Source organism: Sus scrofa, chromosome 3 (assembly GCF_054392235.1).
Source record: "Sus scrofa isolate SSC_HxYL_T2T_F1_AM1 chromosome 3, Sscrofa_HxYL_maternal_Yorkshire_Landrace_v2.0, whole genome shotgun sequence".
In the NCBI taxonomy this organism is placed as follows: domain Eukaryota; kingdom Metazoa; phylum Chordata; class Mammalia; order Artiodactyla; family Suidae; genus Sus; species Sus scrofa.
Window position 1 is genome coordinate 46526885 of NC_139385.1, and position 14855 is coordinate 46541739.

The 14855-nt window shown below is 44.4% G+C and overlaps 1 protein-coding gene across 6 annotated transcripts in view; it reads left to right on the top strand.

The window, feature by feature from the left end:
* Positions 1-14855, top strand: part of MEIOB (meiosis specific with OB-fold) — a 40428-nt gene that overhangs the window by 15110 nt on the left and 10463 nt on the right. For 3 of the 6 annotated variants that reach the window (XR_014840999.1, XM_085017998.1, XM_021086801.2), the window contains 7 exons: positions 280-411; positions 2634-2706; positions 5007-5202; positions 8376-8476; positions 10064-10116; positions 10200-10295; positions 13855-13956. Coding sequence is in view for 4 of the 6 variants with exons in the window: in XM_085017998.1 (XP_084874124.1) it covers positions 280-411; positions 2634-2706; positions 5007-5202; positions 8376-8476; positions 10064-10116; positions 10200-10295; positions 13855-13956 (753 nt within the window). In the remaining 2 variants the exon portion in view is untranslated. The remainder of the gene's footprint in view (positions 1-279; positions 412-2633; positions 2707-5006; positions 5203-8375; positions 8477-10063; positions 10117-10199; positions 10296-13854; positions 13957-14855) is intronic. The other 3 variants (XR_014841000.1, XM_085017999.1, XM_085018000.1) reach the window with 1 other exon arrangement.

Below are 14855 nucleotides of genomic sequence, written 5' to 3' on the forward strand. Positions count from 1 at the left end.
TAAGAGAGAAATGGAGACTCTAAGCTCATATCTGTATATGGCTCAAACCTATGTGTCGTTTCCCTCCGAACATAGAGATAACTGGGGAAAGGGAGCAGAGGGGTCAGCCGCGAGGTGAGTCATCTACTTTGGCAGCTTTGAAATTCATAAAAGCATAATTTATTACAGTATTCATATCTGAATAATATTTTACACCACATGTGTTTTTATCATAGTAATCATATTCGTTCAAAATTAAACATTTTTATTTGAAAAACAAAAACATTGATTTTCCCTTAGATATTGGATCAGAAAGGTACACTTTCAGTTTCACCATTCGTGATTCAGCAGCCCATTTTGTAAACGTAGCATCCTGGGGCAATGAAGACTACGTCAGAGCCCTTTCTGACAGCTTTAGAGTTGGCGCGTGTGGTGAGTTGTCACTGATTCTTAAACCATTTTTCTTACAGTCTTATTCCCATGATGTGTTTGTGGTAGCTACACTGAAGGAGTCCAAATGAAATTAGACGCAATTCCTATTCTTAAGAACCTTACCAGAAAAAAGTCAAGTGTTAAGACTATAACCCAAGGCCTTCAGCATTTCATTGAAGCAAACAAATGTGATAGCCACATATTTTTACTGGGTAGTGCTATGATTTTTGCTTTATTTCTCTTTCATTTTGCATCATTCCCTATTGTGGCTCTAATCATTTATCTTTCTGGAAACATAAAAAAATGTGGCTAAATAGATTTCGATAAAAGATGATATTTGAATTGTAATGGGATTTTTAAGAAACTTTACTTTTAGTATAAAATACCAAATCTTTTGTATCCTCAAACCACCCTAGTATCCCTCTGATGGTACAGTGTAGTATAATAAATGAAAAAGAATAAGACTTTGAAAACAGATAAATCTGGATTCAAATCCAAGTGCTAACATTTATTTACATTGTGGCTTTGAGACAATTTCTTAGTCCTGTTGGGCCTCAACTGTGAATTAATACCCTATAGATTCTTGTGAATATTAAATGAGATAATGTACCTGGTATGAAATGTAGAATTTAGTCCCTCAGTAGATGACAGCTCTAGTTTCATACAGGAAACAGGAAAGCTCGCGTACCAGCTCTGTTTCATGGCAGAAAAAAAGAAGGGAAAGAGCGACACAGACAGTTCAACTCCTCTTCTCCAACCCTGAATATCACATAGCCTGTTGCCCTACTACTCACTCAGCACCCACCCATTTTAACTTGCAGGGCTATGCGTAGTGTCTCTCTCATTGACTAACAAGGCAATTGAACACATGGACTAGGAAGGCCAAAAACTTTGCAAACGTCACAGGGCCTAGTATAAGTGGAAACAGTCCTTGGATGATTGCTAGAATGTTAGTTACATAGAGCTAAAGACATATTTTGGTATTAAAATATGTCCTGGGTTGACAGTTGTTAGGGTGAATGGGATAAGGGATTAAAAATGTAAAGTTGTCAATGCTTATAAAAGTAAATTGGATTTTAGTGTGCTGGAGTCAAAAGATCACAGATTTTTGCATCAGAACAGTTCTAAATCTAGCCCCACTAGATGTTCTAGATAGAGCACCGTGGGAAAGTCATTTAACCTCTGTGACCTTCAAAGTCTTCATTTGGAAAAAGGAATAATAATGGGATAGTTGTGTGAGGAATTAGCCCAGTAGACCACGAGAAAGTCCAACATAGACCTTAAGGAAAAAGAAACTCTAAAATGTTAGATCGTAAGGCTGATAAACTGTGGAGCTCAAATCAAGGCCCAGATTAGGCATTGCTCTTTCTACCACGATTGTTTTCTGAGGACAGTTGAAAAATCAATGAAAAATCAATTAAAGCCTTTGTTTTATATGAGGGCATTTTCAGTGTAACTAATTGATAAAGTAACATTAGTGTGGGTCACAGGCTGGGATTTAAACACAAAGTATAAGAAATGTCATCTGATGGAGTTCCTGTCTGGGGTCAGTGGCTAAGGAACCCAACTAGTATCCATGAAGATGTGGATTCAATCCCTGGCCTCCAGCAGTGGGTTAAGGATCCGGTGTTGCTGTGAGCTGTGGTGTAGGTTGCAGACATGGCTCAGATCCCGCGTTACTGTGGCTCTGGCGTAGGCCGGTGGCTACTGCTCCAATTAAACCCCTAACCTGGGAACCTCCATATGCCTCAGGAGCAGCCCTAGAAAAGGCAAAAAGACGGAAAAAAAACAAAATGTCATCTGATGGAGTTCCTGTCGTGGGTCAGTGGCTAACGAACCCGGCTAGTATCCATGAGGACGTGGATTCAATCCCTGGCCTCGATCAGTAGGTTAAGGATCTGGCGTTGCTGTGAGCTGTGGTGTAGGTCAGCAGCTGTAGACTGATTTGACCCCTAGCCTGGGACCTCCATATGCTGCAGGTGCAGCTCTAAAAAGACAACAAAACCAAACCAAACCAAACCAAGAAATGTCATCTGAGAGCAAATTGATGGTCATACCCCAGGATTCCATTGCTCACCGTGCTACAAGAAAATGATTATGAATGCTGTATGATACCAACTCAAAATTGGAAATAACACTGTAATGTTTGCTGTTATGTATACTTCGTTTTAAAATTTATCCTGTTACTTTTTTGTAATAACATATTTTTCCATCTATTTTAGTGATAATTGAAAACCCCTTGATCCAGATAAAGGACTTGGAAAGAGAAGAAAAGTTCAGCCCTGCAACTCCTAGGTAAACCCAGCGCAGAGTTAACAGTCTTTGTGCCAGAATGGCCGTTACTAAGAAGTTTTTGTGTGTCCGCTGAGCAGAGAGCTTCCTAAAGGTGCATACTTCCCAACTGAAAATTAGGAGTCTCGTTCTTCCTCACATCACAATGTTTGTCTTTGATACGGAATAGTTCACTTGACACAGGATCACGTGAAAAAATGACTTTGTTTTTATTACTTTGATTTTCATACTTAAATTTGCAAAACTTTGAGTCTAGTCACATTAAATCTGGAACATGAGAAGAAAAGCTACATCTTGGAAGTCACTTAGCTGCTTTTTCATGTCAGGTTTAAGTTTCTTCCCTGCCTGCCTGTCTTAGTTCAGGTCCTGGGGAGCCAGAGCCTAGCGGAGGCTTCCTGCCGATGATGGTGGATGGAGAGCATTGTGGGGCGCTGCGCGAGGAGGCAGGCTCTGCTGGAGCCCCGGCCCAGCCTGAGCAAAAGGGCTCCCTCACAGTGGTGCCCCAACCCCGCCCAGGAGGGCCTGGGCTTTTGTAGCCAGTATTTGCAAGTCATTGGTTGAAGCCCACCCCTGACTCGGGGCGGCGGGGGGGGGGGGGTGGGGGGGTGGGGGGGGGTGGGGAGGGTGGGGGGTGCGCTGAGAGGTGGTTCTGGCTGAGAGGTGTGAGGCTGGTAGAGGGCTCTGGGTGGGCACCACAGTCTCGACTACATGTGTACCTGCACCCGTTTTTCTGACCTTGTTTCTCTGCCACTGCATGGAACTACCTCCCCTTTGTGAACCCTGGGCTCATTCTGCACTCACAGCATTGCACGTCCACTTCCCTCTGCATGGAGCAGTCTCCTTTGCTTTGAATGTTTGCGCTTCTCATCGCAGTTTCAGCTCAAAGTCACCTCCTTCGATCCTCCTCATCTCCTGTCTGTAGTTGCCCTTCCAGTCCCCAGTACCAGGACCTCATCATAGACACAGTGTTATGTGTACCATCAAGGCCCTGGCTACAGTCTGGGATTATCTGATTAATTGTTCTCGTCTGTCTCCCTCTCATGCCTACAAACTCCGTGAGAGCACCGGTCTTGTCTGTCTGCCTCGCCCCTGTTTCCCCGTGCCTCGACCGGGGTCTGGCACACAGTAGGCTCTCACTGAGCGTTTACGGAATGAGTGCGTGAATGAAGGGTGGGAGGCGCATTCTTGGCAGATGGAACAACATGAAACCTCCAGCCTTTTCCAGAACAGTTCATCGTAGTTTGGACTGTATGGAACTGTGGATGTTTGACAGTTTTTTCTCTAAAATGGCAGTTTCGTAGCCTGGTCATCTGAAGTGGCTGGACTATGGGCAGAGGAACGGCAGGAGGAGAAGCTTGAGGGAGCAGCAGCATCTCTTCACAGACAGCTTCAGCCGTCCAACCTCCCTCTTTGCTGATGGCTAGCCCAGGAGGTCTCTGAGCACGGAAATCACAGCTTCACACGTGTGCTTTGGCTGCCTGAGGAGGATGACTCTAGGGGAACGAAGCTTAGGAGACAAGGGGACAGGGCGAGAGCTGATGAGGCTCACACCTAAAGAGCAGCAGGGGAAGGAAGTGGGGGCCTGGATGAGAGGGCTGCCCAGGCTCCACGGAGGACACTGGGCAGCAGAGTGACTGGAAGGCAGAGCCCCTCGTGCTCAGTGTGTGAACTTTGGGCAGCTGGTCTGCGCAGGGCGCCGTGCAAGGAAGGAAAGCACGGGCCTTGATTTAGGGCTCGAGCAGGGCAGTCGTGCCCGAGGTGGGAATGACCACCCCCACCGTATTTTAGGGTACTTCCACACCCCTTTACAGAGAGGGAAGCAGAAACCCAGAGTGTGGGGCCAGATCAGACAACTACTGTGTTGAGAACTCGGGCACAAATTGGCCCTCAAAACCGTTCAGACAAAGAAATCTCATACGATGTTGTTCCTACAGTGTTTCTAAGAGTGAAAAGGATAATTTTTCTTTTTTTTCTTTTTGGTCTTTTTAGGGCCACATCTATGGCATATGGAGGTTCCCAGGCCAGGAGTCGAAGCGGAGCTGCAGCTGCCGGCCTACACCACAGGCACAGCAACACCAGATCCTTGACCCACCGAGTGGGGCCAGGGATTGAAGTTGCGCCCTCATGGATACTAGTCAGATTTTGTTTCTGCTGAGCCACGATGGGAACTCCTAAATTTCCTTAAGCTAATTTTTTTAAAATGTAGTTTAAATTACAACCAAAATTTAACTGTGAACCTTAAAGTATTTTTCTGGTAGAAAATGGTTTGATATTAACTTTTTGTGTGTGTGTTTGCAATTTAGCCATTGTAAGCTGTTGCTCAGTGAGAATCACTCAAGGATGAAAGTTTGTTCCAATTATGAAGTGGACACCAAGCTACTTTCTTTGATATACTTACCAGTTAAAGAGTCTTCTGATTATTACTCTCTGGGTGACATTGTTGCAAATGGACACAGTCTTGATGGAAGAATTATTAATGTCCTTGCAGCTGTGAGGTCGGTAAGTTAAATCCCAACAAAGCCAGATTCAGTTTGGCAGGGGAGTTTTATAATTTTGTTCATGTTTGGAAAGTAAAAACCAGCTGGAGTAAAATTTTGTCTGTATCCTGATCCATCCTCAGTTGAATTTAGAAAATAACACTTCCCATTAAAGGGAAAATTGCATTTTATCTGTTTGAGTAGCACAGTACAGTTGTATTTGCATGTAAATGCAGCACACAGTCATACATGATCCACCAGCCACAGGAGAGCTTTTCAAACTGTGTTAAGCAGAGGCACAAAGGAAAGAGTCGACGCCTTGACATGAAGGGCTCCCTGAAGTTCTTTGAAGGTCTGTACGTTGGATAAATCAGGGAATCAAAATTTTTTTTTTTTTTTTTTTTTGTCTTTTTGCCATTTCTTGGGCCGCTCCTGCGGCATATGGGAGGTTCCCAGGCTAGGGGTCTAATCGGAGCTGTAGCCGCCAGCCTACGCCAGAGCCACAACAACGCGGGATTCGAGCCGCGTCTGCAACCTACACCACAGCTCACGGCAACGCCAGATCGTTAACCCACTGAGCAAGGGCAGGGATCGAACCCGCAACCTCATGGTTCCTAGTCAGATTCGTTAACCACTGTGCCACGACGGGAACTCCCAGGGAATCAATTTGGTGCATGTTGTCAGAGCTGTCCTGAGATGGAGCAGTGAGTGAGAACACCCGGGGTGCTGCAGTTGCCTGGTGAGCTAACGCAGCGGATCTGCTGAAAGGCAGGACGGAACAACGCCGGGAGGGTCTGACCAGTCTTTGCATTCACGTCTCCCTCCAGCCCAGTTATTGCTGCGAGTTTTGAGCTCCATTGGACAGACTAGAGTCACTTGGCAAGGAGTAAATTTTCACAAAGTATGTGAAGAAAAATAAAGGGGCAAGAGCACTTCCTCACTATGTGGAATGATGATAAGCAAAAGGCCAAAAAAAAAAAAAAAAAAAAAAAAAGGGAAATAGACTTAGGTACTTGTAGTCAACGTCGTCAGTAACTGCTAGTTGCGTTTCCGTATTAAGTGACTGAAGATGCTGACGATCCCTGACGACAGGCTGACGGAGGCCACGTCTGCTTTGTTCACCACCCTAGCCCAGCCTGGCACAGTGCCTGCCGAAGAGTAAACACTCAGTGTAATTCGTAATTCGGGATGGAGGAATAAACACCCCATATGACAGTCTTGAAAAGTAGGAATAATTCCTTTCTGAGCAACTTAGGTTCAATCTTTTTTTTTTTTTTTTTTTTTTTTTTTGTGGTTTTTTTAGGGCCACACCTGCAGCATATGGAAGTTCCTAGACTAGGGGTTGAATCAGAGCTGCAGCTGCCATAGCCACAGCAATGCCAGATCCGAGTTGCCTCTGCGACCTACATCACAGCTCATGGCAATGCCAGATCCTTTAACCCCATGAGTGAGGTCAGGAATCAAACCCACATCCTCATGGATACTGGTCGGGGTCTTAACCTGCTAAGCCACAATGGGAAGTCCTCAATCTTATGTAAAGGCAGGATATAATCTCTCAATTTCCCCGAAATTCTATGTAATGCCATTATGTTACAGTGTAGTAAGAATTTTCTAAAACTCAGTGTGAATATAAAACCTGCAACAGCTTTTACCATGCCCCACACTTCCCTGGCCACCCCTTGAATCTGACCTTTTTCATAGGATTATATTACCTCTTTTTTTTCCATATCTTTCTTCTCCCATTTTGCTTTCATCCCTCTTACATTTCCTTTTCTTCAGATTTTTATGTAACCTATTCTTGCTTCATTCTCACTTCTACGTAGATCTATTCACTTTAAAACTCCTTTTCATACAGTTTTCTTATGTCCCATGAGATAGTCGGCTTCTCTCATGTGCTGTCTGTCCTTTCCTCTGACTTTGTTTCCAGATCCTGCTCTTCTACAGGCAACTGTGAGTCTTTCTTCAGCTCTTTTTCATGGAATTTGGCCCTGACATTAGATCCAGGGGTGACAGTAGGGGGCAGCCGGTGGACTGTCTGTGCTTGGGCCATTGCTATGTCTGAGGTTTCTGTTGTTCCCTGTGAGAATTCCCTGAGGGGCCCCTGGCTTCACTCCCACTTCTGTGATCCTCTTTCTCCGCAAGTGGACTGAATCAGATGGTGTATTAAGGGGCATTGCCCACCTACCTCATTTGGTCCTTACCAGCTTATCCCTATGAAGGCAGTGAAGAAGGTATCCATACCCATACCTGGGCTGCAAGACAGGAACGCTGAGGCCTGGAGAGATGAAGTCACCCAGTCACATGCACTCCATGCCAGGCCTGCGCTAAGCCGTAGGGATACACAGATGCCACCCTAGGGCCTTGTTGTGGAGCACTTGTTCCGACATGTTGAAAAGATCCCACAGTCTTACTTAAAGCACATACATCTGTATCTCTTCAAACAAAGTGTGTAATTTACAACTTAAAAATAAGTAGTTTAGAGATAAAATATGGTTTCATTTATTTTATTTTTTGTCTTTTTAGAGACACAGCCACGGCATATGGAAGTTTCCAGGCTAGGGGTTGAATAAGAGCTGCAGCTGCCAATCGACACCACAGCCACAGCAACGCCAGATCCAAGCCGTGTCTGCTCATGGCAACTCTGAGTCCCCAACCCACTGAGTGAGGCCAGGGATCAAACCTGAGTCCTCATGGATACTAGCTGTGTTCTTAACCTGCTGAGCCGAAACTCGAACTCCCAAAGGTGCTTTTATTTTTTTTTATTTTTTTATTTTTTTTGGTCTTTTTGCCATTTCTTGGGCCGCTCCTGCGGCATATGGGAGGTTCCCAGGCTAGGGGTCGAATCGGAGCCGTAGCCACTGGCCTACGCCAGAGCCACAGCAACGCGGGATCCGAGCCTCGTCTGCAACCTACACCACAGCTCACGGCAACGCCGGATCCTTAACCCACTGAGCAAGGGCAGGGACTGAACTCGCAACCTCATGGTTCCTAGTCGGATTCGTTAACCACTGCGCCACGATGGGAACTCCCCCAAAGGTGCTTTTAACTCATCAAATATGTATTAGTGATTCTTGCTCTTTTGGTATTTCTAATTTGTTGTCTAAAAGGTAAACATGTGAGTATCTCTATCAACAAATATTTAAGGACCTCTGTAACTATAGTGAAGAAGAATAATGATTTCCTTCAATTTCTAAGGTTGGAAAGCCAAAATACTTTACCACTTCAGATCAAAGAAAAGGCCAGAGGTGTGAAGTTAAACTCTATGACGAGACAGAGTCTTCTTTTGCAATGATATGGTAACTTCCCACATCTCTTCCAAACTGTAAAATCTGTCCTATTATCACCAAGTGAGAACATTTTAATTTGATCCAAAAAATGTTGGATTTCACAGGGGTTCTGCTGTGGTGCAGCAGGTTGAGTATCTGGCATTGTCTCACAGTGGCTCGGGTTGCTGCGGAGGCACCAGTTTGATTCCCAGTTCAGGAACTTCCATGTGCTGTGGTGGACGGCCATTAAAAACAAACAAACAAAAAAGGATGATGGATTTCATATTAGAAAAAGTAATGATAGGGAAATGATATTTTATTATTATCATTTTTTTTTTGTATTTTTGCTATTTTCTTGGGCCGCTCCTGGGGCACATGGAGGTTCCCAGGCTAGAGGTTGAATTGGAGCTGTAGCCGCCGGCCTACACCACAGCCACAGCAACGTGGGATCCAAGCCACGTCTGCGACCTACACCACAGCTCACGGCAACACCGGATCCTTAACCCACTGAGCAAGGCCAGGGATTGAACCTGCAACCTCATGGTTCCTAGTGGGGTTCGTTAACCACTGCATCACGATGGGAACTCCAGAAATGATATTTTAAAAGTAAACCTTGCTCTGGTGTATTGAGTCATTATAGTCTGTTCCCTAAAATGGGATCTTTAGATGGAATGGGTTACATGGATGGAATCTACCGTTGCTGGCTTATTATCGCACTCTCTTTTTGTAACAAGCAGTGATTTATTAGCCCCATTGATAAAGAAGGAGCCAACTTTCTTTGATTCCTTGGGTGGTACCCTGGAGCCAGGCCGTGTTAGGATGGTAGAAAAGCAAGTGTCAGACTGGGTTCCGTGGGCTCCAGGTGTGTCACATGTGGGGCGGGGCTACGTGCTGCAGCATCACAGGGTATAACATGGCATTGTTGAGACTCCAGACGCCTGGGTACTGAAGAAAGCGCTTAATTTGAAACAGGCCTTCAATCCATCAAGTTCCCTGAGCAGGTTATCCATTGTGGGGGTCCTCACTTAATGCTATGAAAGAGTGACTTAAAGATCCTTAGACCTGGAGTGCCTGTTGTGGCGCTGCAGAAACAAATCTGATGAGTAACCATGAGGTTGCAGGTTCGATCCCTGGCCTCACTCTAGGTTAAGGATCCCGCATTGCTGAGCTGTGGCATATGTCACAGACACGGCTTGGATCCGGCGTTGCTGGGGCTATAGTGTAGGCTGGCAGCTGTAGCTCTAATTTTAACCCCTAGCCTGGGAACCTCCATATGCCACAGGTGCAGCCCTAAAAAGCAAAAAAAAAAAAAAAATCTTTATACTTGTAGTCATTCAGTTCTAAGTAGTCTACAGTGACCTGAGTAGGAAAAGGAGTTGAGGAGGCAGGAGTTGTTAGAGATGAATGGTGCTGAATGAATGCTTTATTCTGTGAAATAGATAGTATAGCCCTGCAAAATGCAGGAGAAGCCAAGATCCTTAACTATACCCTGACCACAAGGGGGATCGTTAACCCTAACCATCAAGACATCCTTCTTCTGGTAAATAATGTGGTTGCTGCCAGTTTTTCCTAATGTATTTGATTTTTTTCACTTCGCTTCTTTTTTGATGCATGCAGTTGGGATAATGAATCTATTCTACTTGCACAGAGCTGGATGCCCCGAGAAACAGGTATCATACTTCAATGTTTATGTTCAATATTTGTCATGTTTTATCTCATGTAATAATTTTAAAATGCCTTTCCCCCCAAACAGTGATATTTGCCTCAGATGTAAGAATAAGTTTTGACAAATTTCGGAACTGCATGACAGCAACTGTAATCTCAAAAACCATTATTACAACAAATCCAGGTAAAAAGCTATCTGAAATTTTTTATTCCTTTGGAAATGACTGTATCATGTATTTCAATATTTGTGCAATGTGTTTAAGAATGAAAATGAAGGAGTTCCCATTGTGGCGCAGTGGAAACGAATCCGACTAGGAACCATGAGGTTGCAGGTTCAATCCCTGGCTTTGCTCAGTGGGTTAAGGATCCACAGACACAGCTCAGATCCCGTGTGGCTGTGGCGTAGGCTGGCAGCTATAGCTCGGATTGGACCCCTAGCCTGGATACCTCCATATGCCTCAGGTGTGGCCCTAAAAAGATAAAAAAAAAAAGAATGAAAATGAAGCTTGGATTTCATTTGAATTAAAAGTGCAAAATCATTTTATGTGACTTTTAAAAACTTGTGATGTCTTTGATATTTTGATATTTCACTAAATAATTGTGGAAAATCAGACCCATTTTTAAAGCATCATCCCTTGTGGTGATTTTTGAGAGATAGTGCTATTGATTTCATAACCAAAATCAGTGACTGTTTAAAAATAAATTCAGTTTCACTGCAGATACCTTAGTGCTAGAGCATGGAGAACATAGGACATATAGGTAGTATCATTCGTTCATAACTGCGAGTGATTGTTAAAAGGTTTACAGCTTCTTCCAGCATGATGTCAGGGCAGCAAGACTGGGAAGGTGAGGAGTTAGTGCCTTAAAGCATCCTACGAGTACTTTGTAGTGCGGACAGAAAGATCAGGACAACCCTGCACAAAAGCACAGAATTCCCAGAAATGGAATAATCCTTCATACGCTATAGCAGGGTATCATTTTATTTTTTTTATTTTTGCTTTTTTTAAGGGCTGCACCCACGGCATATGGAGGTTCCCAGGTGAAGGGGCTGAATCGGAGCTACAGCTGCCGGCCTACACCACAGCCACATGGGATCCGAGCTGTGTCTTCAACCTACACCACAGCTCACGGCAATGCTGGATCCTTAACCCACTGAGCGAGGCCAGGGATCGAACCTGCAACCTCATGGTTCCTAGTTGGATTCGTTAACCACGGAGCCACGATGGGAACTCCCAACCCCAGATTCTTAACCCACTGAGCCACCAGGGAACTCCATCCACAGTCTGTTCTTAACACAGGATAGTAGTATCACTCCTCAGTTCCTTTTGAAGAGGGTACTGTGGTTTCTTATTTTTATTTATTTATTTATTTTTTTGCCTTTTGTCTTTTTAGGGCCACAACTGCGTCATATGGAGGTTCCCAGGCTAGGGGTCTGATCGGAGCTGTGGCTGCTGGCCTACACCACCGACACAGCAATGCCAGATCTGAGCTGCGTTTACCACCTACATCACAGCTCACAGCAATGCCAGATCCTTAACCCACTGAGCAAGGCCAGGGATCGAACCTGCAACCTCATGGCTCCTAGTCAGATTCATTTCCGCTGTGCCACTACAGGAACTCCTGGTTTCTTCTTCTTCTCATTTTTTGTCTTTTTAGGGCTGTACCCGCGGCACATGGAGGTTCCCAGGCTAGGGGTCTGATCGGAGCTGTTGCTGCCAGCCTTCACCACAGCCGTAGCAACATCAGATCCGAGCCACGTCTTCAACCTACATTGCAGCTCATGGCAATGCTACCTAGATCCTCAACCCACTGAGCAAGGCCAGGGATTGACCCCGCAACCTCGTGGTTCCTAGTCGGATTTATTTCCGCTGCGCCATGACGGGAACTCCCCTGGTTTCTTATTTTTAATATTTTATTAAAACTAATAGACTATTATTAGAATATTTTATAGCACCAGTGTTAGAAAATCAGCCTCTAAAAGATAATTGGATTTGTCTGGCAGAAAAGGTTATCAAGCTTGACGGCAGTGATTTTAACTGATTTGAAGTTAATGAGATGGATTAGGATGTTGTGCATTTGGCTCTGAAAACAGATTCAAAGGGGAAATATCAATTTTTTTTTTTTAGCGATGCCAACATCATTAAAACGAATGCCTTATTTCTCAGGGAGACACATTTAAAGGAAAAGAGATATAAAGGCATGCGAATTTCAATATGCTTATTTTAATCCGCCTTACTTCTGATTTCCTGGGCTGCACCTGCCGTGTGGAAATGGAGAACTTCTAAATGGTTTGAGCTTCCATCCCAGCCAGGTTGCTCATCAGCTGGGGAAGGCAGAATGTCTGACCCACAGACCATCTGGGCCGACTCTGCTGTCCTTAGGGATCGTGACAGCAGTGCTGCACCCCACTCTTCCTCCCAGGACCCTCGTTGCTTTGATTTCTGTGGAAACAAAAATCACCTATTAATTCACCACCTTATGAGTGATAATCATTTTGTCGGTATATATTCTTCCACGTAATTTGGTTTATGTACCTTTTTAAAAGGAAAGGGAATTGTATGGCGACATTTTGTAAGCTGCTCTTTAAACTCACAGCATCTGGCGTACATCTACGTGTGTTCACAGAGCAGCACCACATCATACCGATAATGGCTTTGTAATACTCTCTTCGATTAATATTCTTAAATGTCTTCACTTTTTACTAATAAAAATAATTTTGGGGAGTTCCCGCTGTGGCGCAACAGAAATGAATCTGACTAGGAACCATGAAGATTGGGTTCGATCCCTGGCCTCACTCAGTGGGTTAAGGATCTGGCATTGCCGTGAGCTGTGATGTAGGTTGTAGACTCGGCTCAGATCTGGCATTGCTGTGCCGGTGGTGTAGGCCGGCAGCTATAGCTCCAATTCGACTCCCTAGCCTGGAAACCTTCAAATTGCCATGGGTGTGGTCCTAAAAAGCAAAAAATAATAATAATAATAAAAATAATTTTGGGAGTTCCCTGGTAGTCTAGAAGTTTAGGGACCTGATGTTGTCACTGCTGTGGCTCTGGTGTCAGCTGTGATGTGGGTTCGATCCCTGGCCTGGGGAATTTTTTCATGCCGTGGGTGCAGCCAAAAAAATAATAATTTTGGGGGGTTCCCGTCATGGCACAGTGGTTAACGAATCCGACTAGGAACCATGAGGTTGCGGGTTCGATCCCTGCCCTTGCTCAGTGGGTTAAGGATCCGGTGTTGCTGTGAGCTGTGGTGTAGGTCGCAGACGTGGCTCGGATCCCCCGTTGCTGTGGCTCTGGCATAGACTGGCAGCTACAGCTCCGATTCGACCCCTAGCCTGGGAACCTCCATATGCCGCAGGAGCGGCCCAAGAAATGGCAAAAAAAAAGACAAAAAAAAATTTTTTTGGATTATTCACAGTGATTTAAAAAATAATCAGGAGTTCCTGTCGTGGCGCAGTGGTTAACAAATCTGACTAGGAACCATGAGGTTGCCGGTTTGATCCCTGCCCTTGCTCAGTGGGTTAACGATCCGGCGTTGCCGTGAGCTGTGGTGTAGGTTGCGTATGCGGCGCGGATCCCGCGTTGCTGTGGCTCTGGCGTAGGCTGGCAGCTACAGCTCCGATTCGACCCCTAGCCTGGAACCTCCATATGCCCTGGGAGGGCCGAAGAAATGGCAAAAAGACCAAAAAATTAAAAAAAAAAAAATCATCAGTTTGATATTTACTTATTATGCATTTTCAATTTAAGATACACCAGAAGCTAACATCCTATTGCATTTTATAAGAGAAAATAAAGAAACAAATCCTCTGGATGATGAAATTGGCAGTTGTTTGAAAGAATCCATAAATTGTAAGTGACCTTTAAATATTATTTGAATTTTTAAAAGGCCAGAATTTGGGCCTATAAGGGTACATAGTAAAATATATTATATTCTTATTATTTAAGTGCAATGCTTTCCTTTTAAAAAGGTAGTTTAAAACTTTTGGAGGCTTATATGACCTTTGGCCAGCCAGATGAGAATTAATGACCCTCCCTCCAGAAGAGTAGCTGTACCTACACAGAGAATTTTGCATAAAGTGCTATGTGTTTACAGACCCCAAATCTATGCAGCCCAGGTTGAGGCTTAACTTTGAAAGGGATGCTGTCTGTTGCCATCTGTGGCTTATGCTTAGACCCTGGGGGCGTTGGGGAAAAGCAGAGGTAGCCTTAGATCACTCCCTGAAGCGTTCTGTAACTTCCTCCTGGGAGGTGAAATACTTCCTATAACAGAGGACACCTAATTCATCTCAAGAGAGTGGCAATTGAATTAAGCATAAACTAAATTAATCTGCAAGTCACAGTAATTTTGTAAAAGAAGAGCTTTGTTAATGCTTTCCTGAGGATATTAAACACATTTCCTTCAATAGCGATCACTAATAGAAGAAATACCACCGGATCAAAATTAGAACCATCATCTTTTTTGCCTACAGGAAGGGACAAGCTTGAAGCTTTTATTTATTTACTTATTTTGACCATACCTGTGGCATGTGGAAGTTCTGGGGCCAAGGATCAAACCCACGCCATGGTTGCAAGCTGCACCGCAGTAGAGGCAACACTGGATCCTTAACCCACTGTGCCGCACAGGAACTTCCAAGTAGTATATTAGAGTTAAAGCTCTTTTACTTTGGCGGCATTTTAAAATGTCACATCACTTGTGGGTAGTGCCATCTTAGGAGACATCCAGGAAGCATAGACGTGTTCCCTGGAAC